Source organism: Canis lupus, chromosome 28 (assembly GCF_003254725.2).
Source record: "Canis lupus dingo isolate Sandy chromosome 28, ASM325472v2, whole genome shotgun sequence".
NCBI lineage: Eukaryota > Metazoa > Chordata > Mammalia > Carnivora > Canidae > Canis > Canis lupus.
In genome coordinates, this window is record NC_064270.1 from 13,593,735 (window position 1) to 13,608,063 (window position 14,329).

A 14,329-nucleotide genomic window follows, 5' to 3' on the forward strand; every position below is an offset into this window, starting at 1 on the left:
GATCTGCAGAGCCAGTGGGAGGGAAAGCTCATGCCTTGCAGCAGTCAATGAGGGCAGGAATACAGGGAGCAGATGGATGAGAAGCTGGGGAGCTTGGGAGAGCCCCTCTGCAGGGCTGGGCTAGAGCTGGTGCAGGTGGGAGCAGGTATGTGATGTGTGATGCTGTCGTGATGCTGTTGCAGGATCATCAGGACCAAAGTTCAGCAGCCTTTCCACCCAACGCCGGATGGGGCTGGGACGGGAGTGACAGCCCCTGGCCACACCATTGGTAAGAGGGCTCAGGGAAGGGAGGAAGCGGGGTCCCACCCAGGAGAGCTTGAACCACCTCCCCCCACCCCATGAGTGGGGCCCACCTACCCACCTACCTGCAGTCCCAGGAACCCCTTTCTCAGCACTTGCCTTCCCTGAGCTCCTACAGGTCGGGGTCTCCCCAAGAGACTCGCTAACCAGGACTGTTCTCTGCCTCCCGCCCACATCTCCTTGCAGCTGCCTTGTCTGTCTCTATCTCTGTCTCTCTCTACGTGAAGATTTTCCTTTAGCTTTTCTTCTCCACCTTCCTCCTCCTCCCTCATTTTCGGTTTTTATCCGATTCTGTCTCCACTTGCCTGGACCTTCTTACTGCATTTTGTAATTTTTAAAATTCTTTCTTTCTCTTTCTTACTCTCTCTGCCTTTCCCTTTCTCTTTTCTCTTCTCTGTATGTGTGGCTCTGGGTCTGTTCTCATCTCTCTGCTCCACTCCTCACAGCCTCTTTCCTCCTTTCCTCTTTTTTTTTTTTTTTAATTTTTTTTAATTTTTATTTATTTATGATAGTCACACACACACACACAGAGAGAGAGAGAGAGGCAGAGGGAGAAGCAGGTTCCATGCACCGGGAGCCTGATGTGGGATTCGATCCCGGGTCTCCAGGATCACGCCCTGGGCCAAAGGCAGGCGCCAAACCACTGCGCCACCCAGGGATCCCCCTCCTTTCCTCTTAATGGGCTCTCCTCAACCTGTGTCTCTCCCCTCTGCTCTGTAATTCCCTGCTGCTCCAGCCTCCTTATCTGCTGGTCCTTGCTCAGGGCCTCTCTGAGATGACCCAGGCCCATCAGAACACCAGCTAACAGCCCCTCCCCTATGGTCTTCCCCTTTGGCCACTGCAGCCCTAGGTGAGGCCCGAGCCGTTAAGGGCTGGGATGAGGTTATGCTCCTCCTGCTGGCCCTCTTGGCAGCTGTCCTCTTCTCTCTTGACCAGCAGGAAGTGGACACAGCTGGTCCTGGCCTTCCCGAAGTTGGCAGGAGCCACTGTTTCTGCAGCCGGGTTACAGTGTGTGCTGGGAGGGAGGGTTGGGCCAGGCTGTACCCGAGCTGATCACCACGGAGTGAATGTTTTCATGAGTCTGTGCCCTGAGGGGGAAATTTAGAATTCAGGTGATTTCAAGACCAGAAGCACCAGGGAGAAAGGAGCTGCACCCTCCTGGGGAATATCACGACTGTTGTTGTGTCTCCTAGAGGGTCAGAGACAGATCCTAGAAAGCCGCACCCTCTGAAATAGGACTGGCAAAGGCCAGCCCAGGAGACTAGAGTCAGTGAGCTGGGGTTTGTTTAGAAGGGTTGGCCCAGCCCCGGGGATTGGGGAGCTGTGCAAGGAGGCCTCCTAGGAGCTCCTAGAAGCTGGACCACTCACTCTCTAGATTGAGCCCATGTTGGTGTTTCTGTCCATCCTCAGGAAGTGAGTTTAATGGCCCAGCCAAGTCACGAGAGCTGTGGAGAAGGCCTAGGGTTAACTGGTCACCGCTTAGCCAGGGCCTGGACAGAAGTGAAGAGGGTGCACTGTATGGCCATGTGTCCCCTCTAAACCTCAGAGAACGGAAGGCGATATGGGCTCCCCATCCCTCTTATTTCCTCTGCTTCTCTCTGCCCCCAGCCTTGGGGCTTTGGCCTTCAATCACAGCTCTTATCCTGATGACATTTCCTCCTTACTCTCATCCAGTTCCCAGTACGGCCTCCCCTCCTGTTTCCAGCGCCTCCAATGATCCAGTGGGATCCTACTCCATCAACGGGATCCTGGGGATCCCTCGCTCCAATGGTGAGAAGAGGAAACGTGATGAAGGTAGGGAGGAGGGAAGAGGCTTGGCTTCCCTGTGCATGCTTTGTCCTTGGACTCAGAGCTCCGGTTTCGGCCCGGCCTCACAGCTGCTCTGCTGTGAGATCAGTTTTAGTAGCGGAACCCAGGTCCCCCCACTGCCCTGCTGGCTCCTGGAGAGGGAGGCCGGCTGCTGGTGGGGCCCTCAGCTTCACCATCTGCTCAGAAGCCTCGATGGCCTCATCTTCCTCTGCGACTGCCCCTAATATCTCAGTGGGGTGCCAGGTTCATGCCAGCGTGAACCATGTACCCTGGGAGCGTTCAGCTCATCTCTGACCCAAGGATGAAAGGCCGATCTGCCCTGGTTCTTACCTGATCCCAACCCATCAGAAGTTGGGGGCATGATGTCATATGCACCTGACCCAGGTGTCCTTTCTCTGTGACACACGGATTCTGCCCCCCATTGAAGCCACTCAGGGAGCTGGACATGGGCCCTCTGTATTCTTCTTCCCTATGGGAGGAGACGCCATGCAGGCTCCTCTCTGTGCCCCCCTTTCACATTCCTTGTAATGCCTCAAGGTGCCACCAGGTTGTCAGGGAGTTCAGAGGAGGGAGGAATGAAGAAGAGAGAAAGGGGGGAAAGGACATGAAGAGGGAGTGGTGGCTATGAGCTCAGGAGAAGGTGTTTTACAAATGTTGGGACATGAGGGGGTCCCTTCGTGACCTTCTGGTTCTCTTCTGATGAGAGAAGGGCCCAGGGCGCAGGGCCAGTGGCCCCAGACCAACAGAGACACCAGTGTCTGGAGCCTGCTTCCTGTCCCAATCTCATGGTCCCTTGTCTGGGGAGGATTATGATTTTAAGGGTATCTCCCATGAAATAGACAGAGTCTTCTAGAGATGAGCATGAGGGGGACCGCATATCCCATTAGCCTGGACAGTCCCAATTTATGCCTTTTGTCTCTGCATCTTGGCCAGTCAGCATCTCTTTTTTCTCTCAAAAATGTCCTATTTGGACAATAAATAACATGGCTATCCCAAGCATAGACAAGCCCCTTGATTGGGGCAGCATTAGAGGGTAAGAAACAGAGAAAGGGAACAAAAGTGAGATTCCCTGGGCATAGGCTGAAGAGAAAGAGGGTGTGAAAGCCCTGGCCTCCAGCGGAAGGGACAGAGTACGGGCGGGAGAGGCCTAGGTCTGGCAAGACAGTGATGACCTGGTGCTGGCCTCCTTCCAGAAGCCCTAATGGCCTCGTTTCACAGGGAAACAGCTTGTCTGGCTCTATTTCTCCTTCTTCCAAAATATTCAAACCCATTTGGCTGCCACGGCCTTTGCCACTCACTAAATTTCATTGTGGTTATTTTGGCGGCAGCCCCTGATGGGCAGGGGGAGGCTTCAGAAAAGGCATGAGGTCCCAATTCTCCCTGGGGGCTTCCCACATTCTGGCCTTAGCCAGGTGCCCTGGCACCCTGAGTGGTTTGGAAGATTCTTCCTCGGGCCCCAAGGGTTTCCCCTTTCACCACCAGCCCCTGCATTTTTAGACTGTGGGATGTCCAGCAGGTGGGGTGGGGAAGGCCACAGGACCTACCCATATACTCTCCCTTATTGGTCTGCGGTTGGGGCCAAGTATGCCCTCTGTTTCCTGGGCTCCTCTGGGCCATGAGAGGAGGCCAGGAGTAAGAAGGCACTGTATGAGACTGTGGCCACCCAGGGTCGGGCCCAGTCAGCCCAGAACAGAGTGCTCTCCTACCTGCAATTGATCACGCTCATTGTTTCCAGTCAATTCAATTCAGTGAACCTTTCCTGTGCATCAGCTGCAAGAAAAGCTTGGTGCTAGGGGATCCCAAAGCAGAACAAGATATGATTCTTGTCCTTAAGGAGCTTATAGTCTAGTGGGGCGTGTAAAACATGTGAGCCCAGAGAGCAGAAAGGCCCATCAGATAGCTGTGTTGTGATAGAGGTCTGGGCGGCAGGCCATGGGAACTCAGAGTCAAGAAGGAGTAACCTGGCAGGAGGGCTGCATTTTGAGGAGGGGCTTGACTGATGTATCAGGGGCATGTCCAGAACAATGGCAGTGTGAAATCCTATCTGGTAGACAGAGCCTCTTGATCAAAAGGTACTGTGGTGAGAAGATGCAGGTCTGCCCTGGCAGGAATGAAGAGGCACGAGGGAAAGGCTGGGAGTGAAGGCTGAGCAAGCACATGGGTTAGGGTCACAGGAGATCAGGCCAAGACCAGACCATATAAGGAGTCTGGACTTTTCTCTGCAGGCTTGAGTAGCCACTGAAAGTGTCTGAGCAGGAAGGGAGAAGAGCAGGGCTGGGTTTGGGAAGACAATCTTCTGGCAGGGAGACTGTGATGGCAACAGGGAAACAACTTAGGAAGCAGTTGGCATCTTCTAGATGAGGGATAATGTGGACTCTCAGTTTCCTCTTACTGCTGAAATACTTCACCTCCTGGACCTAGCCAGGGTACAAGGAGGATCTGAGGCCCTATTTCTTTTGGTTGGGTGGATGGGGGCGGTGGTTCTCTTGCCTTGTCTCCGCCTCTCTTCGAGCAACCACAGACTAGTTGGGGCTGCCCTTTCCCGGGTGGAGGCCAGCACCTATGAAGGAAGCCAGTTGTCCCCAGCTGGCCCCCACCCATTCCCCCTGGGCCGCCACACACACTTGACCTGTGGGATCCAGGTGGAAGGGGAAGGAAAGGAGAGGGCAAAGGCAGACCTTTCACAGCCTTGCCCCTCCCCCATCCTGGCTGCCTCCGGGTGCCTACAAGCAGCGGGGGCCCAGTTTGCATTAGGGAGCAGCTCAGATGATTAAGAATAGGAGAGATAATTATGTGTCAAGATGATGTAGCCCAAGTCTGCAGTCAGGCCAAGGTAGCACAGCAGCTGGCAGGCCCTTCGCAGGAGGCAGCCTCAGGCAGGGGCTGCAGACACCCAGGTGTGTCCTTTAGTGACTGGGCCAGCACCACAGGCAAAGAGAAAACTGACTTGGGGCACTGAGGGACGCTGGCATGGAAATGGGGATGCATGTCAAGGGACTAGACCTCCAGGGAGTGGAGAGGCCCATCCCCCTCCAGGAGGACCCAGCTGCCCTGCTAGGCTGGCCCCCACATGGCACCAGGGCAGCTCTCTACAAGTGCTGTACCCCGAGGGCAAGCTGTGAGCCTCTCTGTCCTCGAGGAAGGCGCTTCGGCTCCTGCCTCTGGGTATGGTTCGGCCTATTCTTCAGCACTAACAATGTCACGGTGGTGGGCATTAGCGAGGACAATCACTGCAGCGTGTGCTGGCATTATTGGAGACAATCTCAGCAGTAGTTATTGGTGTTCACAGTGATAATACCCAAAGCATTATTGGCATTGGCACTCGGAATATGGACAGCATTATTAGTATCTGCAGCAATCATATCTGTGGGGATATTAGTAAAGGGCCGATCAGCTGTGACTCTGGGGAGAAAGGGAACCGACAGTGACTGTGAGCCTGCTTGAGACGCCTTCTCATGCGCCTTGGCCACCGGAAGTATGGAAAAATCCCCAGATTTTCCTTTGAGAAATGTGCTAGTCAGGAAGCGTTGGCACTCTCCACCTACCTGAGTCCAGGAGCTCCCAGAATGAGACGGGTAGATGGACCAGGGTTAGATGAGGAACTATGTCTTGAGGCGCCCAGAAGACAGGCTATCCATCGGTCTGAGAAGGCAGATCGCCGTGTAGTACCCTGCTAAGATCTTTACCTCTTTTGGGCTACAGTTTTGGGTGAGTATATTAGTGTCCCTTGAAGGGACACCACTTCCCTGAATGCCGTGTACTCTGGTTTACGTGGCTGGAAGATAGAGACCTTTGTATTTTGGGGGACTGGAAACCCAAAGTCCTTTGCCTTTCACCCAGTTGCTTTCAGCTGTAGCCCAAAGCACTGCTGTCCATGTGTATTATTGGAGCACGGAGCAATGACGTCACTTGTCTAAAAATCCAAATGAAGTCATGTGGTAGGGGCCTGTTGATCTGTGTGAGGGGCGATGTGTTGGTATCCTCTCATGATGTGTGGGATCGCCAGGGGCTGTGATCTGGCATTCCATTAATTAGACGCACAATGAATTGTGCAGCTGAGTGGTGCCAAGCCAGGGCAGTTGTGCATTTGTAGACAGGGCAGGTTGCACAGCTGCAAACGGCTCAGCTCAGTCACTGCCTTTGATAGCTCCTTTCTGCTCTGGCTGAAGCCATAATTGCAGAAGGAGGCTTATTTCCTTAGTTCCTTTCCTTCCTTGAAATCCTGACTATGTTGCTCAGGTTAGACTTGGAGCAAATGAGGGGATGCGGCTGCAGCAATGAACAGTGCCTGCACGGTCGGGGGGCCCTGGCTTCAGGCAAGAGGAGACTGCAGGAGTCCCAGCGAGAAGGAGGATGCCCGGCAGAGGCCAGCGGGCAGTCCCTTGGGTGGCGTGGGTGGGCAGTGTGGCACAGTGGGGATAGGTGCTGGCTCTGGGGTGGGGCACAGCTGAGTGTGAATCCTGGTGGCATGGGCAAATCACTAGTCCTTCATCAGCTCTGTCTTCTCCTCTGGAACATGGAGATGGCAACAGTACTTACTCCAGGGGGACTGCGGAGAGGGCTTCCCAGAATCACGGGTCGAGTGTCGAGCTGCATCCACTTTGGAAGACAGGTCATTGTGTGTCTGTGGGGAAGGACCTAATAGACAACAGGTTTTGAGGGGAAATGAAGTCATGTCAGAAGGAAACTTACTTGGGCCCAGGCTCCCTAATCTTGGTGCAGGAAGCTGATGCTGGGATAAGCTCACTGGGACCAGGGAGTGGGGAAAAGATGTCAGCCACCCATGTGTGATTGGGAGGACCTTTGTCCATCTCTACTTAGTCATTTGCTCTGTGTGGTTATCCAAATGGGCCACATGTCTTCTCTTAGCATCCACAGGCATTTTATTTTATTTACTTATTTATTTTAAAGATTTATTTATTTATTCATGAAAGACACAGAGAGAGAGGCAGAGACAGAGGCAGAGGGAGAAACAGGCTCCCTGTGGGGAGCCCGATGTGGGACTCGATCCCAGGTCCCTTTGGCCTGAGCTGAAGGCAGATGCTCAGCCACTGAGATGCTCAGCCACTGAGCCACTCAGGCATCCCTCCATAGGCATTTTAGATGTGTGTAAATAAATCTAGGACCCCCTTCTTTTCTAACATGGAGGCATCCCTTCCCATATCCATTGCTGTGTGTTTCTGTTCTCACATGTAAGTTTATTTATAGATCTAAGGAAACGTGTGTTTGTTGTTTTATGGACACCATGTAATTTTTGACATGATTGATGCAAATGTGGGTACGTGTGTGTTTTCTACCATTCTGTGATCTTTGGGTGAAGAGGGGTGTGGAACGCCATGCACTGGGCAGGAATGCAATCTTCTGGGTAATGCATATACTTGAAGAGACGACCAAATGAGAGCAGGTGCAGATCCACCAGTACTAGTGAGCAAGAGAGCTCGAAGCCAGGCCTGACTATGTGACGGCTCCAGGGTCCTGAGACACAGGTGGTGAGGTGAGACATACAGTTTTGCCCAAAGGGCCCTGTAGGCATCACCTTGCATTCTGTAGGCAAATGGATGGGCTGTCCTGAGCTTGCCTCCAGGTTTGCCTGGGACCCAAGGCTGGGGAAACTGAGGCTGGGAACCCTTACACCCTCAGGCTGTGTGGGAGTTGTCACTCAGAAACCTCACAGCCCTTTGAAGAGGAGCCTGGTCTCCCAATCTCAGGGTCTTGCCCCCAGTCTTCTACCTGCCTGCCTTTCAGGATCTCTCAGTGTCTGTCTGTCTCTCATTTGCTCTAGTTGAGGTATACACTGATCCTGCCCACATTAGAGGAGGTGGAGGTTTGCATCTGGTCTGGACTTTAAGAGGTATGGGGGCCAGAGGGAACATGGTGTGGGGGTCAGGGGAAATAGTTGGGGGGTGGGAAGGGTGGCGATTAGAGATAATCCAGAAAGTGGGCTCCTAAGAGCCAGGGAGCAGAAAACAAGGTGGGTGAGGCTTCCGCTGGGAAACCAAGAGGCTAACAGAGTCTCAGGGCCTAGATCACTTCCGCCATGGGCCACTGCTGGCTTTGGGGGCTGAGGCCCCGGGTGACCTGGAGGGTCACGCACTCAGTGGATGGGGGGCACTTTTTCCAGCCCTTGGAAAAACAAAGAACAGATCGGGTAGTAAAACAAAAGCAAAGGAGACCTGGAAGCACCTGACAGCCCTAATTCATCACGGCCCAAGTTTTTTCCTGTGTTCCCATTATATTTGTTTGTAAAAGTGGAAATCAATTTTGAAGGTAATTTTCTGGAAAGAATGGAAGGGAGGTGGGAGGGCCGGATAAGGCAGAGATGGTAAAAGGAAAAATTTAGGCCAGGCACAGCCCAGGGGCAGCTCTTGGCAAGGTGAAAGAAAATTGCATATTCAATCTCCATCCATGAATCTCCCTCACTGCTGCCCGCCTCCTGCTTGAAAACAATGAAGGCTTTTTCCCAACGCTGGGCAGGGCCTCGGTATCAGCCTCACTTTAACTTCAGGATCATTAATCCCCTGATTATTGAAGGAGAAGAGAGGGTTGCAGCATCGTCAATTCCGAAGGCATACCCCCCCACCTTGTGATCGGGCCCTGGCTGGGCTGGGGGTGGGGGCAGCCCGGTTGAGGTGAGGTGTTGTTTCAGAAGAGCATGGAGGTGGGGAGGGAGGAAATGGGGAGCCAAGTGGACTGGGGGGAAGGAAGCCAGGAGGAGGGTGGAAGAAGGCAGTCATTACTGCATACCTCTGTTGTGTTGTTATTGCAAATTAAAAGTAGCATGTTCCACTCCACAGCTATCTTTGGGGAGGGAGGGGCACCAAGGGAGGTGGGGGATCTTATCATTGCTTCTTCAGCAGACCAGCCGTGGTGTCACCGTGTGAGGTGACATTTGAATTTACAATTCCGCTGAGAAAAGCCATTAATTCACAAATTAACATTTCTCCCTCTCCCTCTCTCTTTAACACTCTCTCCCTCTCTCACATGGATGTGCAAGCAATTGAAAAGACAAAGGAAATAGCCTTAAGGAAGAGACTTTACTGCTAGTCTGTCTGTGCTGAGACTGCTCCCCCTGCTTCCAGATAGATAAACCAATTACCTGAGCAGCCCTGCTCCTGGCCGCCCGCTCGCCTCCTTTTGTAGGCTGCCTCCATGGCCGGATTACACTCGGCGTATCTCATTAATGTAAACCAGGCATGCCCTGCTCACTGGTCTCTCTTCCCCACTGTCTTTCTGGAGGGGCAGCGGGAAGAGAGCTGGGGTCAGAAAAGATAGACAAGGAGGACTCTGGGAAGAGGACCCCTGGGGAAGAGGCCCTGGGACCTTGGGTGTGACTCGACTCGGTCCTGGAGGAGGCTCATGGGGGAAATCCGCAGGTGAGCATTCCCTGGAAGGCTGGCACGGATGGAGGTTGAGAGGCAGAGGCAGGAGCCAGAGCCTGACCCCCTCAGGCCCACAGAGCTGGTTTCCATGGCCTTTTGGTCCTGATGCAGAGGACTGGCAGAAGCAGAGAGCCATCCAAGCCTGGCTTGCATGGGAAGAGCTTAGGGAAGTTTTGCTGAGCATACACCATGTGAGCAGGACAGGATTCAGCCTGAAGGAACTGGGAGGGGAGCCGAGGAGTGTCCGGAAGACACCTTGAGGCTGCACCATATTACAGATTCCTTAACCTAAACCTGGTATGTTGGCACCATTATGTCTGTTTATCACCTACTCCTTCCACACATACATCCCCAGCTGTCTGCTTCCCTTCTCAAAGAATACCCCCACTCCCACCCGGGAGTGTGGAACCGGCGGTGGTCATGCTCTCAGAACCCTGGCGTGAGCTTACATTGTCAGCAGGAAATCACAGAACCTCTTTTGGCTTTCATTCTCCTCCAGGCCCTGGTCAGGCAGTCAGAAAACATTATATTGGCAGGGGGAAGCTGAGAAGAGTTTGAGTTTCTTTAAGGAAAGGTACTCTGTGGATGGTTGCTGGAATTATATGATTTTACCTGCCCGATACCACCCAGCCCCAGGTCACAGACTCTGCCCTCACGAAGCAGCTCCTATGAAAGTCCAGAAACCAAATCTACACGAAAGTAGTAATCTGTCTGGACAAGTGCCTGAGTTTAACTGTATCAACAAAGCTCAACCTATGTTCATTTTCCAACAAATAGTCAAAACCTGGCTAATGTCCACTCCAGTCCAAGAAAGAGTTAAGGTTCAAAGGTCAACAGTCACTAAGACATCAAAAAATCCACTTATGGACATACATTGTTATGATTATATCTTCTCAGTAACCTGGGAAATTAGACAGTTTGCACCTGAGGGGAGGATCTTTTCTTAGTTGGATCATATTTTTTAGCCAAATTTTCTGTCAAGTTATGGCCATGAGTGTAACACTGACTATATCGTTACACTTCTGTAGGGGTAGGTTATGTAGATATTTTATTAAGAACTTAACCTTGGCATCTGTGCACACATGGGTTTACTTTTTTCTGGCTGTGTGAGGTTGACACAGGTGCCTGAATTTGTACATAAATCCCTGTGTTTCTACTAGAGACTGGCAGCCAGATCATTAACCAGTGTAGTTTCCCAGCCAGTTCATGCTGTTGTGGATAAAGAGTTATATTTGGTTGTTTGAATAAGTTTGTTGAAATTTAGCACAAAAGAGACTTTTTTTTTCATAAGGTGCCAGAATAGATAGGTTCACCCCACCCCCCAACCAGGAGAGAATGTACAAATCTGCAGTGGATGGAGGTACCCATGTCCCTCCACCACTGGAAACTGGGGTGGGTGTAGCACAGTATCACAACTTTTCCAGCAAAGGCCTCAAGTCCTCCCCACTCCCCGGCCCCCACCCCCCATGTCTGGACATTCTTGCACACATGCATGCACACCCATCTTGTCAGAATTTGTCTTCAACTCCTAGTCTTCCACTTGGCATCCACCTTCCAGCCCTGCAGGTAGGCATCATTCTCCTTCCTCCACGGGCAAGGGCACCAGGCGAGAAATCCGCTGCCTCAGCTCTGCCCTTCTTCCCCAAGTGCAGGCTATGGATGCAGGAGGGAGGAGCCAGGTCTTGCTGCTCCTGGGCTCACCTCCCCAGAGGCCTCCTCCTCTGCAGGCCAAGGGGCAGCTGGGAAGGGCAGGGGCATGGGGAACACTTCAGAAAGGGTTTGGAAGGAAGGTAGACCAGATTGCTGCCTGGCAGAGGAGTGGGTCTGAGCACCCTCCCTGACCTTGCTGGCTGCTCATGAAGGAGCCCTGAGCTCTGAGCTTCCCTGCCTGCCTTCTTCTGAGCCATGGTGGCCACAGGGCTCTCCAGGACCCTCCCCATTCTGTCCTGTGTGGGGGTGAAAAGGCAAGGAGGGTTGGGGGAGGGCTGGGCCCTGGCTCTGGGGCTGGGAGACAGATCACGAGCCTCAGAGCCGAGTTGCAGCAGAGCCAGTAATTCAAACCATCCTGACCCTTCGGTGAACCCGAACCTGCTGACCTTGACAACACCAGACAAGGGAGGCCTCAGAAACCTCAACCTGCATGAAGGCCTCGCTTTCTCTCCCTCCCTTCCTTGGAGCCCTGTGGCCCAGCCTCCAGGTGGCTCCTAATTTGGCTGTCCCCACCAAATGTCAGTATCCCTCCCTCCCTGAAGTACCCGCCTGCCTGCCTGCCTGCCTCAAAGCACCCTCTGTGCTCAACTCCACTGGAGACAGGACGTGGGCATCTCACGGGGCCCCTCCAGGGCCAGGCCAAGGAATCCCCCTTTATACAGGGCTTTTACACCTTGCCCATTCTCTTTCCGCCTGAGGCTTCATCTTTTTCAGAAGCACTAGCTATAGTGTTTGTGTGTATGTGTGTGTGTGTGTGTGCGCGCGCGCAAGTGCATGTGCACACAGGCACGCACGCATGGGGTCTGGGTGCACACAGGGGCAGGGATAAAATGTGATCGAGACAGAGCGGACGGAGGAGGGAAGAAAAGCCTGAGGAAAGCAGCCCCAGGAACCTGCATTAAAGTCAATGCAGTTTATGAAGTGTATGCTCTCCTCCTAGGGAGAGCTGGATTCCATCCAACAGCCTCTCAGAGCCTGGCAAACAGCTCCTGAAGCAGAAAGTGCAGGCAGGAGCTCGAGCAAGCCAGTGACAGAGGGAGGGATGCGTGGACACACACACACACACACACACACACACACACATGCACACACACACTCAGTGCCCCCTCCCCTCTCTTCCACAGACTCACACAGAACTCCCTAGACCTCAGCAGACTGCAGAGTTGAGATAGATGGGTGCAGATAGTGCGTTTGGTAGGAGTGACTCCAGCTGATTGACTTTCCTTCCCTTTCACCTCCCTGCCCCCGATCTTCAGCTCCTCTGGTGGTGTGGCCAATCTAGACACTCAGGCAGTGTGGACCCTGGCGGACTGGTAGCATGGCAGATGGGACGGAGGGCAGCATGGACCACCGGCACAGCCAGTCTGTGGAAGTTGCTCTGCGTGAGGGGCAGTCTGGGGGAGGTATACAGAGTAAAAGGGACCAAAATGTGGTGTCTCAGGAAGCTGCCTTTTTTTCTGATGCCAGCATTCCTTTTCTCTGGTCCCTTGGTCCAGGCCAGCCGGGTACCTTGCAGCTAGTGAAGACAGCTGCTGGAGGCTCTGAAGGAGAAACAATTAGAGACGTATTTTTTTTCTGGGAATTCAAAGGAAACAAATGGTTGACAAGGTTAGGATATGAGCACTCAGAGGGACTTGTAAGCAAGGTGGGATATCTGTCCTTCTAGACATTTCTTCATGTGCACAGACACGTGAGTTCATGTGTGCATACCTAATAATAATATGTACATGGGCCAGAATCTTTGACTTTAAAAGAAAGAGGAGTGTGTAGGAAAGGCCTTCACCCCTACCTGTGGGGTTGGCATTCCGTTGCTTGGCAACCCCTGTGCTTCCGCAATGTGCCTCAGCTGGGGATGGCGAGTGGGGAGGGAAGTCTGCCTCCCACCTCTTCTCAGAAACTTTGTGTCCCTGTTCCCGAGTTCGGCCAGGAGCTGGAACAGAGGAGGACAGCAGAGGTAGAGGTGTCTGAAGGCGGACAGTCGAGGGAAGAAGTGTCAAAGGGAAAGTGAAGGATGGACAAAAAGTACTGATTGTGGGGGATGCTCTGAAGCCAGGAGATGATAGGCATGGAGGAAGGCAGAGAGTGGCCAAGGATGGCTTTCGCCCTTTCTCTCCCCTTCTGTCTCCTTTCCCCTGCCTCCTCCCCTCCCTTCCTCTCCTCATCCCTCCCCTCTTCCCGCCACACATCTTTATTGGTTCCGGTAATAGCGTTGATTTGCATGTCAGGCAAAGCCTTGCTACACACACAAAAAGAAAACCCCAGCCGTGGCGGTGTGGCAGTGTCAGCTCTCGCTGTTGTTCGACAGTGTAAAATTAAATTAATAAAGCCCCCAACACAGGAAAACATAACAGGAAATTAATGGCCTTTACTGTCGCTCTGATGCAGTCATTTGCAACCCTGCTTTCCGCACCAAAGACTTCATAAATGCAAGCAGTTTCTCTAAACAAGCATACTTAGGGCGGCCTGGTATGTAATTTTTCGCCTTGCTTGTGTCCTTTGAGCTAACAAAGCCCCCTTCCTTCCTGGCTCCAGAGAGGTTTCTAACTGGTTCTGGCCCCAGCTGGCGCCCAGCACCAGGCAGGAGGCCCCGGCCTCTCCGTGAGAACCCACATAGGGCTGAAGGAGGACTCAGGGTCTCACACAGACACTCAGCCAGCCCTTTCCCACTAGCGGCCCATGAGCCTGGAGCCCTAGCCTCTGCCAGCCAGCCAGCAGGAAGGCACGGTGCCTGCTCCCAAGCAGGAAAGTTGATCACTCTGGGGAATTCACTCAGACGCACCCAGTGCTCACTGCTCCCCTTTCTCTGTGCATTTCAATTCTCCCTCCATGACCTGTTAGCTCCCCTCCCATCGTTGCCTCTGGTCCCCACTTCCTTCCAGCTTCATCTCTACCTGCTCAGCCTCCTACTTCATATATGGGTCACACACACTCACACTAGCTGTGTGCTGGCTGCACGTGCCCATGCCCTTTCCTGCTACAGGTAACTGGGAGGTGTGGGAGAGGTTACCTATTCAAAAAGGGGAAAGTAACTACTGGTATAATTCTCTAGAGTTCTAGGTCTCCCCTCTACTGTTTGGTTAGGAAATATGAGGACCCTAGATGATCATTCAGGTCATCCTTCTGTCTTTGGG

The 14,329-nt window shown here is 53.0% G+C and overlaps 1 protein-coding gene across 7 annotated transcripts in view; it reads left to right on the forward strand.

Annotated features, from left to right (window-relative positions):
• The window catches only part of PAX2 (paired box 2), an 82,791-nt gene that overhangs the window by 32,324 nt on the left and 36,138 nt on the right, over window positions 1-14,329 (forward strand). For 4 of the 7 annotated variants that reach the window (XM_049103657.1, XM_049103656.1, XM_025466916.3 and 1 more), the window contains exons 4-6: window positions 183-268; window positions 1,975-2,094; window positions 7,892-7,960. In XM_049103657.1, coding sequence (XP_048959614.1) covers window positions 183-268; window positions 1,975-2,094; window positions 7,892-7,960 — 275 coding nt within the window. The remainder of the gene's footprint in view (window positions 1-182; window positions 269-1,974; window positions 2,095-7,891; window positions 7,961-14,329) is intronic. The other 3 variants (XM_049103658.1, XM_049103654.1, XM_025466919.3) reach the window with 1 other exon arrangement.